At 38.6% G+C, this 11,689-nt stretch overlaps 1 protein-coding gene across 1 annotated transcript in view; it reads left to right on the top strand.

Annotated features, from left to right (window-relative positions):
- ptprga (protein tyrosine phosphatase receptor type Ga) overlaps nt 1-11,689 on the top strand; it is a 297,193-nt gene that overhangs the window by 237,723 nt on the left and 47,781 nt on the right. Inside the window, exon 7 of the mRNA XM_016231834.1 lies at nt 7,767-7,924. Within this exon, the coding sequence (XP_016087320.1) occupies nt 7,767-7,924 (158 nt within the window). The remainder of the gene's footprint in view (nt 1-7,766; nt 7,925-11,689) is intronic.

Raw genomic sequence — 11,689 nt, 5'->3', positions numbered from 1 at the left:
TTGTGTAAATGTTGACTTGACAAAGCCTTGTCTCAAAGCAAGGTTTTGTTTATATATATATATATATATATATATATATATTCCTGTCATATATCTAGGCTGGCAAACAGACAATCACCCACACATGCGTACACAAACACATAATCTACTTGCTGTCATTTTGTCTCTGGCTTTGACGGGAATATGTTTAAATTTTTACTCTTGTTTTTGTTTGGCAATCTCTGTTGTCTGATGACAGATGTAAGGATAGACACTTGGGCACCAAATAGATGAACAGAAGTGGTGTTAGAGGAACCACAAGCTGATACACAAAAAAAAAAGTGCCAAATACTTTTTCACAAGGATAGGCTGTTAATCACTTTCTGGTAGGATCAGTGTTGAATGGTAGATTGACAGGATTATTGTAATTTTTTGAATCAATTTAAGACAGAAAAAAAATTTCTAGGTGTAGTGTAGTGTGTACTTTTTTTTTCCACTAGCGTAATGAAATGTAATTTCAAACAATTTAATTTTTTCCTGGACTCTTCTGTCTGCCGTTACTCACGTAAATAGGTATCCCGCCCCCAAACTCCATTCACACTCACAGCGTTCAACTTTTTGTGGTAAATTAACCTATGAATGAGCTATTTATAGTTTTCTTTGTATGTTAAGTAAGGGATCATGTACATCCAGCCGGTTGTTATCATAGAATAACCCCCGACAGGGTGATCAGGTCTTGTATCACCCTGAAGAGGGTTATCAGAATCAGAATTAGCTTTATTCGCCAGGTGTGCGCAAACACACAAGGGATTTGTTGTGTTTTTTTAAGGTATTCTGCGATAACAACTGGCTGAATGTACATTATCCCACTTATTACATGGCTACTTGCCTCATAAGTAAATAATTACACACAAAATATTGATTTGAGTTTAAATATTTCCTTGAACACAGCAGTTGCGAGCAAGCAGAAACGGTGCAGTCATACCACTTATTACACAACATTTCACCACATAAATAATTAAGGCGATAAAAGATATTTATTTAAGACAAAACTGTTTTAAGATCTTACCAGTTTGTTGGTTATCTAATAATCCATTACAGTGTACAAAATAATCGTTGCAAAATGGCAGCAGCTGCGATTGTATGAAACGAGGGAGCAATTCAGCGATACCAGAATGGCATTAAATAATTGTACACATAATATTGAATTGAGTTTTAATATTTTATTAGCTAACCAAACGCAAAGCTTCCACCGAAAAAAAAACTGTTCCTTGCAAGAATATAGCGCAGACTTCAGTTACCCGGATGAGCCTGTGTTATCAGCTTTTATCGCTTGTTACATACCTCAGAATGTCTCAACTGACCAATCAGAAAAAAGTATTCCACTGAGCCGTGTAATAAACTGATGTAAAATATAATATTTTAAAATGTAAGTAAAAATGTTTCCCCTTTTAAGATTTTAAATATTGGCTATCTGTGCTAGGGGCACCGAAAGATCATTTTAATTTCACAAGATGATTGTACCCTGAAAATGACCTTATATAAGTTGACCCTCTAAACGTCATCTACAATTTCCTCAATGTTCCTTTTGTCCGCTTCCAGACATTAAAAGCTCTTAAATGATGAAGACACCACCAGCTGCTCCCAGCATGAGCTGAACGGTATATTCTGGAATATTGAGATGAAACAGCAATGTCTGTCCATGATTCAGACAGAGCAAATTGACATCTTTAAGGGTTTCTTAGTTAAAATACTCTTGCTCTCCCTGCTATTCAGTCATCTCAGGAACATCTCTCTATGTATCTGTGCGAAGTTTAAAGGCAAGCCGAGGCTTTGATGGTAATTACCGGCCTGCGATTTGTGCTGCCCACTGAGACAGTAGTAGAAAGTGAGCGAGAGAGAAAGACTGATGAAGTTGTGGTGTAATCCGGATGGCTGTGGTGCTAAAAGCATCCCAGTGCCATTCTGACAAAGAGATCAACTCTAATGCAGTGTAATAATGGACTTCACGTTAAACAACTCACACTCAAAAGGGAATTTACCAAGACTGAAAATAGTTCTGCCTCTACCTGCCAAATGACAAAGATAATGACACTCTATCTGATGACGGTGATGAGATTTACCAAAATGTGATGAGGGTGATAAACTCAATTTTTACATTTTCTGATAAAATGTTTATACTGTATATATATATATATATTGGTATCGAGTCATCTATGCACTATGTGTTGGCAGGACATGACTTTGCGGTTGCTAGGGTGTTTTGTGTGGTTAAAAGAGCCCATTCCCAAGTCTCTATGATATTTGAGTTTCTCAGTGCAGTTCTAGGGATGGGAATCATAGAATATGTTATATTAAAATATTTTATTTCATATTCAGTTCCTTAACAGTTCCACTGACAATTATTTTTGGTACTTGTTAGGAGCAAGCATTTAAGAAAAATATAAAACAGAATTTCATTGCTTCATGATGAGAGGATTTCAGTAATAAAAAAGTCTTATAGAATTTTAAAAAAACAGTCGGTAGCACTTTACTATAAATGTCCTTAGTTATATACATTAATTAACATGAACTAACAAATTTTTTTCTAAAGCATTAATTAATTATAGTTAATGTTAATTTAAATATGTATTAATAACTTTTTTAAATAAATTAACTTGTATCTGTTGAGATTATTTAATGAACCTGAGCTAACATGAACTAACAATGAACAGGTGCATTTTTATTAATAAACATTTAACAAAGATTCATAAATACTGTAAAAAAAATCATTTTTAGTTAATGCATTAACTAAAGTTAACTAAGGAAGGTTATTGTAAAGTGTTTCCAAATGAAAAGGGTGTTTTTACACATACATTTAGATATATTACATATAAATTAAAATTCTAAACAAGCAAGAATTTTGATATTTCATTTATTTATTCTTATAAATTATTACTGAAAATATGAAAAGTGTTGCACGCATTATATGAAAATTGACACTTTACTTTAGTGAATATTCTGTATCATAGCAACCAAAGAAACACTGTGCCTTCTTACAAGAACATGGGAAACAATGTAAACACAATAACCATATGCCAACTCAAGTGTATATACAGTGGGTACGGAAAGTATTCAGACCCCCTTAAATGTTTCACTCTTTGTTATATTGCAGCCATTTGCTAAAATCATTTAAGTTAATTTTTTTTCCTCATTAATGTACACACAGCACCCCATATTGACAGAAAAACACAGAATTGTTGACATTTTTGCAGATTTATTAAAAAAGAAAAACTGAAATAACACATGGTCCTAAGTATTCAGACCCTTTGCTCAGTATTTAGTAGAAGCACCCTTTTGATCGAATACAGCCATGAGTCTTTTTGGGAAAGATGCAACAAGTTCTTCACACCTGGATTTGGGGATCCTCTGCCATCCCTCCTTGCAGATCCTCTCCAGTTCTGTCAGGTTAGATGGTAAACGTTGGTGGACACCCATTTTTAGGTCTCTCCAGAGATGCTCAATTGGGTTTAAGTCAGGGCTCTTATACAGTATATACGTGCTTTATAGCCTTTGTTTTTTTCATTCGCTCTTCATTAGATGCTTTTTCCTGTACATTTTTTGCACACATCGTTTAACGTCTTTCTCAAACTTCATTTAAATAACCGAATATTCGAATATTCATTTTTATGAGCTCAAATATTTAAATGCAATATTTTTTTTTTAAATGCCCATCCCTAATGGTTTTTCAGTGAACTTTTGTTGGAAAAGTCTAGCCATTTCGATAAGATTCCACTCAAATGGCAATTTAACATGAGGGCAAAAGATTTCCCCACATGGATTCGCAAAAGTTTAAGTTGGTCTCATGAATTGTGACCACTGTGTGTTTTTGATTCATAAAAAGAACCAGCTTATAAGAGGCATTCGTCAAATGAACTCCTTTTTATCGTAGATTCAGTTGCGGTGCAGCTGAATACAGTAAACCGTGCACATATCCTGTCAAAAGTATTTTGGTAAGGTGTTCTGTTCAGTTTACCGAAATGTTAACAGAGCTTAGTGAACAATTGTTGATCTTGTTTGCTCAGTAGGGTTGGAGTAGGGGGTGGATTGAAGGTGTGTGCGTGTGTGTGTTCTCGGCGGGAGGTGGGACAGATCTGCGTTCTCTCTTCTTATCCCAGACAGATAGGAGCAGGGGGTCTGCACATATTCAGAGCCGTGTCTCCGCTGTCAGTGCTCAGACGTCTATAATTTCAACCTGCTGATCTCCTGACGAATATGTACACAATGCGCAAGAAGCTGAACCAAACGATTAGCAGCTCAAATGACATGAATACAGCCGTATGTGAATTCTTAAACATGTTTCTCCCCAATCCGACTGCAAAAAAAAAAAAACAAAAAAAAAAAACAGAAGATTTTGAGCAGTGTTCGGGTAGTGTTGGTGCTTAAGAGGTGTGCATCCGTGTTGAGAAGCACAAGGAAGAATTTTACACGCTGTGTTTATAGCTCTTGCCTGGTGGAAGAGGAGAGCTGTCTTGTAAAGTATTGCCTATGGTAATTTCTCTTAATATTTAACCACGCGTGAGGAGCAGACGTGCCATGCAAACGCAATACAAGACTGTGTGCATTCTGTGAGAACGGCCCAGTGTGAACAACAGTGCATTTGCGTTTGCTTCAGATTACAATGGAGTTGGGGTCGAGGCGACACATGCAGACACATTATACAGGCCCTCTGGGAACATGTCACTTGCGAATCCTTAATTCAAGCATGGAAGCTTTTGTTCCTTCGCCTGACGTTAACATGAGCAGGTTTTAATGAATCTCTTATGAAGTGTATGCTTCATTTTAACGTCAGCGGCAGGGACAAATGAGGTCCTTATAGAGCTGCTCAGCTGGGGTCGGGTTTGCTCACGACAGTAGTTTCAGAGTTGTTTAAGCTATTAAAGGGAGCGTATTATGGATAACAGGAAATTCCTTGCTTTTTCACAGTATGATGGAGTGCAATGTAGATTGAGCTCCCTCTCCAGTCCACTCAGACTATTTATGGAAACGAAGCAGCTTGATCAAAATGTTCACATTTATGACATAGGAAAAGCAATGACACATTCTAAACCATATAAGCATGGCTCATGTCACGTGCACCCAGTAGTACATAACCCAGTGTGAAACAGCATTTGCAAACCATTTTACTTCTATTCTAATGTATTTCAGTCTAAAACAGGATGTTTAATAAGAACACTCTCCTAGAGCACGGCCGCTGGTGTAACCTCATGATGGACGTTTCGGCGGCGGGACTGCATGTGGCGGAGAGAGTCGGTGGCGTGCTGGGTTCAGACACGGATGTGTGACTGTGGTGTTTGCCTAGTGGCTGTGTGTGTGACAGAAAAGCGCTTTGTGGCATCCATTACCATGCCACTGAGGCACGACAAAAAGCTTCTCTCTCTCTAGTTCTACATTCCCTGTCCAGCCTTCAGGGAATCACCATTCATTCAACCTTAACTTCAATATACACACAACACAAGGCATGTTAGCCTCCCCATTTACACACTAGCCATCTAGGCACATATAAATGAGCGCATGCTTCTGTTGATTTTGTTCCCTGTTGATCTCTGTCTCCCAGCGAGTGATAATGAGACTGCTATCGGATCGCAATATCTCTATACCCTGCTGTGATTGGTAGTGGCGTTGTGAGTTGCGAGTTCATGTTCGTCCCATTGCACGCCACACCAGTCGTTGAGTATTGTTCACTCAAACCAAACGTCTCTTCTCAGGGGTGCTTAAATCAAAACACTGCAATGAGCTCTTGGGTTCTCTACGGACTGTATTACAAGTCCATTAATACAGTCTTCCAGGGGTGTTTTGAAGTCCTCATTGGCCAGGCCATCACTGCTCTCATTGGCAATATATTTGAAAGGCATGAAATCAGACAAATGGGCTAATGGTGGGACAGACAGTGTCAACAGTGCCTTTTTTGGGGGGGTTGGACAGCTTAGGCTGCACTATTATCACATGTGTAGAATTCCTGCACAGATATTTCCAAATCGGCTCCTTTGAACAGGATTCCTAGTGTTAGGTTTGGAATATGGGTCAGTGGGCTGGCAATATACTTTATTCTTTGTGCGTCGTCGTCGCTTCGCATCAAACCAATCGACTTTCTCCATCTGTTTATCTTGATTTCAAGGAAAATGTTTGTGCGTTTGAAAATCAGAACAAGAAACACTCAAGTGGAAAGCTGTGTAATTCAGCAGTTCTCGTTTTATCATGTCACCAGGCCAGCCATATGTTGGGCAGGCATTGTTGGATGGAACTGATAAGCATTTCAATCAGAGGAGGATTATGGGTAGAAATCTGCAGATTGCGTCCTCTCAAGGATTGAGTGGCTTTAAAACGCTAAACGCACAACTCATCCGCAGCTTAAACATCTAGTTTGGTCTGTGTCTCTTTTTGGACTAACAACAGACACAACAAGAGGAGAAAAACAATTCTAGGACAAAACAGAGACTAATCTCAAAGCTACAGCTGCTCCATTTTGCTGTGTACAAAAAAACTAAAATGTTCATAATCAAAACAAGCAATAATCACACAAAGCAAATATGTGTGTTTGCCCATGCAAGTCACAGCCCTGATGATAGAGTGTTGTGGGGGGTTGCTAGGGTGTTGCTATGCAGATTCTAAACTATCCTGAGTGTTTTATCGTGTTTACTGCAAAATCCGGAGTGTTTATCAAAGTAATAGCATAACTCTATACACTCAAACAATATTGAATCTTATGAGTTGGCAGTATACAGTAATAGTATACAGTATAGTGGCCGTGCAGTTATACAGTATAGGGGCACCAGTGTAGACTTAGACTGATTCCTGAAAGAAAGACCCTGTGAGTCAGTTCTTTTTAGTGAAGACAAACCATGCAGCACTTCTTTTTAGTAAATGAGGAACATAGTATGACTGGTGTAGGCTGATTGCTGAAAGAATAACTCTTATGATTCATTTTTTAAAGAATCAAACACTCACTGTGTTGTTTGTAGGGCTTGTGAGATCAGTGTATTTATTGACTGTTTGTTCAAATTACTATGTGTAGTTAAAGACAGGCATTATGAGTTCCCCTTCAGGAACTCGAGCTGCGTCGAGTCGCTTTGGGAACGCCCTTGCGTGACCGCGTTCTGAAGCACGTGTCAAATCCGTCCAATGGAGCAGCGAGACGTCACGAGCAGGGTGAAGTAAGCACCAGAAAGCATAAAGGCACATCCGGCCGGGCGCCACCCAGCTTCTGCTCTTCAGTAGCGCTCTGTGTATGTGTCTGTCTATTTACTGTTGTCTGTCCGCACAAGCACTCATATATATAAAACAATGAGAAAGTCTATGGCGAGCGAACGGCATTACAAACGCTGTGTTTCTCCCTGCCCACGATATCTGGCGGCGACTCGACGCAGCGTCTCGTTCCCTCGGGGAACCATGGTTACATACATAACCTAGAGACGTTTTTTCTCAGTTACATGAGTGGTAAGTTGTATTTTTATAAAAATAAATGCACAAATCAAATGTGCAGTTATAGCTGATTATCTGATTAAAAATCAAAAGAATCATTTTTATTTATTTCATCATTTGGCAATGGTATTTTATTTATTTTTCATTTATAAGTATATTTTGTTTAAATAGTTCTTTCTCAAATACAAAGAGATTTGTTAGCAGAACTGAACCCAATTCAAAAACCTAACAATATAAGCATCAGTAATCAGCACTATTTCATCAAACACTACTAACTAGATAAAATGCTTGATCTCAATGTATTTTTGTGCTTCCTGTTTTTCCAGAGAAAGAGACATTTCTAGAGCCCTTCGTGCTTAGAGACTTGTTGCCGTCCTCTATCGGGAGCTACTACCGTTACATTGGCTCTCTGACCACACCGCCCTGCAGTAAAGTGGTGGAGTGGATCGTCTTCAGTCGCCCCGTGTTCCTCTCCTATAAACAGGTGAGTCTGTGCCACACATATGAAGGTGTTTTGAAGTTATTCGTGCTATTTGAGTCTTTAAAAACATTTCTTTTAAGACGTATACCAAATTATACCAAACAAGATTGGGAATTTATTATGCATCTGTACTCAAAGCAAAGCTCAAAGTCACTATTCCCATAATAAAGAAGTTAAAACTGTTTGAGATTTATTAGACAGAGCTCATGAAAAACACCTGGGGTTTGGGACAAGAGCAGAACAGTATGAGAAATAAAAGAAAAGAGAAGTGTGTGTAATAGCTTTTATTGTTCTAATGGACCCTGCAAGACTTCAGACTTTCGTCACACTGCCTCTCCATTAATATTCATCACCCAGCACCGCTTGCACACATACATCCTGTCCTCCCTCTCGGCAATGCTCCTGAGCTCTGATTGATAAGGAAAACTCTCAAACTCAGCTTTTACATTGTAATATAACAAAACCAACCACCAAAAATGGGGCATCTTCATGCTAACAGGCTGCATGAACAGTGAAGGTCAGGTGAGTTTCCAGCAAAGTGTAGGGGAAAGAGGCCACCACAACCACCACTGCTGGACTCAGATACCAAACAAAGAGGGTTTATACCGTACAGACAGGAAACACAGTGACTGTTTATGAAGGTTGTTCTCTGTCAGAAACCGATCCATCTCTGGCTGCTCTGTGACTTCTGATCTCACCGCGTGTTAAAAGAGAAACGGCAAACAGAGGCTTTGCTCTCACGTATAAAAGATGAAAGGATATCTGTATAAACCTCATCTGGCCTTGTAAGTTTCCATGTTATTTCAAAGTCTTTTCAAGGTTTGTGACCATATGGTGTAAGACTTTGAAATGAAAAAAGCAATATTTTAACCAGAAATAGACAGACAATGCATATTTAATTTGACGCACAAAAACGAGACTGCAATGGACTGAAGTACCAAATTTCAGTGTAAATCATTTGTAAAACTATACATTGCATAATTCGTAAATGGCCCTCCAAATGCTGTTCTGCTTGTTTATCTTGAATGGGGCTCAGTATGCTGTACTATTGTGAACCTGACTGTCCAACATTCAGCCAGCACAGTACTGACAATACATCATTTTTGTCCATTTAAAATTCATAGAAACATGTCGGGTACACAAGGCAATAACACATTAACTATAATTTTGAGAAGATGTAAAACAAAAATTATAAAAGTTGTACGTGTTTGTACAATCCAGTATTGTGGTCATGAGAGTTTGTTAGTCAAAATGGATGATTCATGACTAGTCTTTCAGCAATTGGCCAGTCAATTAGTGACGTTGACTATTTCGTATTGTGTAGTCTTTATATTTTGTAGCATGATACTTTAATTGGCATTCTGATTGTATGTTTTAGCTGGTAGCTAAGGTTTGCACCGCAAAACCTTTCAAAAACGTTGTATTTTCAGTTCATTACCTTTAAAAGCACTGCTGCTACAGTCATACACATTCAGATGCATGTATTTGACATCTGTGTCATGTTTTGCACAGTTTAAGTATGCCGCCATCAGCATTGTGTGGTTCTGAGCTAAAAATGAGTTACTTTACAAATACCCCAGTGTTGTCTGTCTAGCCATTTTTGAACAAAGAACGCATTTTATGTAAACACACCACAAAGAAACCCATAGATGTGGGTCAGGTAAACCAGAAACCAGGTTAGTTATTCCAGGCTAGTCGATTTTGAAAAAATTTTGTTAAATTTAAATTGCTTTTAAATGTTGTGACAGATTGGCATGTACAGTATATGGCTGCCCGAGGCCAGCATGAAAGACGCTCGTCACGAAAGCTTATCATTTGCATGTGTATTTAAGCCTTGCCAATTTAAACATCCAAGAGATTTTAAAGCATTCAAGCACAAGAGGACGCGAAAGAACAGATCAGGCTAATGGGCAAACATCTTATAGTTTAAACAATTTATGACATGCTATGAAGGCATTTACATGACTGTACATATAGTCAACTTATTATGTATAATCACTGAAAAATGTGCAATAATAGCCCAGATTTTGTCAGAGGTGTGAGTCACCATCTGTACCCAAATGTTCAGAGCCTGTCAGATCAAAACTGCAGGAAGTGATACGTGTAACGGTCACAGCTCAGCAAGCATTCTACAGGAAGACACAGTCCCTTCCGTAGAGCCATAAACGCTGCCCACAGAAGCTTTCTGCTCTCATTTGACACCTCTTAAAGTTCTTTTGTTCCCTTTCGTCTCTGGGTGATTTTGTTTGAAAGGAAACACTGCTGAGGCAGATATAAGTGAGTCTATGGAGGAAGACAGTTGTCCTTCACTCCCCATTTTTCTTGCTCCTTTGTTCTTGATCAAAGCAGGAAGTAGGTCACGGAGACTGACAGACAGAGCTCTGGGGCGCCATAAGAGCTGATCGATGCTCAGCCAGTCTACTGCATTTGCAACATCTGCATAGGAGCATAGGTGGACATAACACACACACACACATCTTGCAGTTTGCCCCAAGAATGCCCTGTTGCTGTGGTTAGCCATAAGAGATTACTCAACCATCAGACTCCCAACATGTCTTTTAAGCAGTGACGTATACACACACAGAGATGTGTGACCCAGAACAGCCCTGCTGCCGTGATTTCCCACCAGGGATTACTTAACCTTCATATCCATGATGGACAGTCATCGCATAAACACACACACACACAAATCTGTCCCGGATTACTACTGCACTAAAAATTGTACACAATAAGATGTGTGCATTTGTGTCCGGTGCCCAATCCCAATAAGAAGTTTACAAGCGCGGTTTTGGCGTTTGAGAGATTAATAGATGAGGATTGTGATTTAGAGATTATTCGAGAGCGCCATATTGATGCAGTGGATCTCAGTGCGGAACCCAAATGCACAGGAAATTATGTCATAAATCTGACTCTGTGGTGTATTGGTGCTGGAATATAGGATTTGACAGTGCTCTTGAAGGTTTCCATTAGGGGTGGGTGATATGTCCAAAATATGTGATATATATCGACAATATTTTTATATGTATCGATATAGAGATAATATACTGTATGTCATGAAGTAGATATTTTTGCTGGTTTTTATGATACCATTGAAATTTATGAATTTTGTTATCCCATCTAAAAAAAGTATATATATATATATATATATATATATATATATATATATATATATTAGTGCCTTTCACGCTTAGTAACACATACAGCTGTTCCCTCACCACAGTGCAACACCCCTTTCAAACAGTGTTGCGTTCCGAACGTTGTTTAAGCGACATACACCAGTATTGAGGTATTTTAAAAGTTCATATCATAACAAAAATAAACACCGGTGTTCAGTGTCTAATAAAACTCTCTTTTGTGCAGAACTACTTCCTTCCGCCACGGATTCAAAGCTCAAGTTGACAATTAAACATACGTCACTTTTAGAATTCGTATCAAGGGCATGTGCTGCTTCAGTTAGGTTATTAGTGAGAAATAATGAGGTTATAAGAGAGAAACAATGCGGCAAGACGTGCATCCAAATGAGAGAGAGAGAGACCGCGAAGCTAGATGTTTCTTCTTATATTAAGTAACGTACTCTACGATTAGCTCAGTGAATAGTAAACAAAAAAACATAGACCTGGCTAGAACAAGCGGAGTGATACAAAATTGTGAAAGGGCATTCCTGTAGCGATACCAGTACAATATCTCACGGTTCTCAACCAATCAGATTTAAGAACCATAACGAACTGTTGTATAAATATATACAGGTGCATCTCAATAAATTAGAAT

This window comes from Sinocyclocheilus grahami, unplaced genomic scaffold (assembly GCF_001515645.1).
Source record: "Sinocyclocheilus grahami isolate Dianchi unplaced genomic scaffold, SAMN03320097.WGS_v1.1 scaffold400.1, whole genome shotgun sequence".
In the NCBI taxonomy this organism is placed as follows: domain Eukaryota; kingdom Metazoa; phylum Chordata; class Actinopteri; order Cypriniformes; family Cyprinidae; genus Sinocyclocheilus; species Sinocyclocheilus grahami.
The sequence above is the reverse complement of the archived record's forward strand: the minus strand, read 5'-3'. Positions and strand labels throughout refer to the sequence as shown.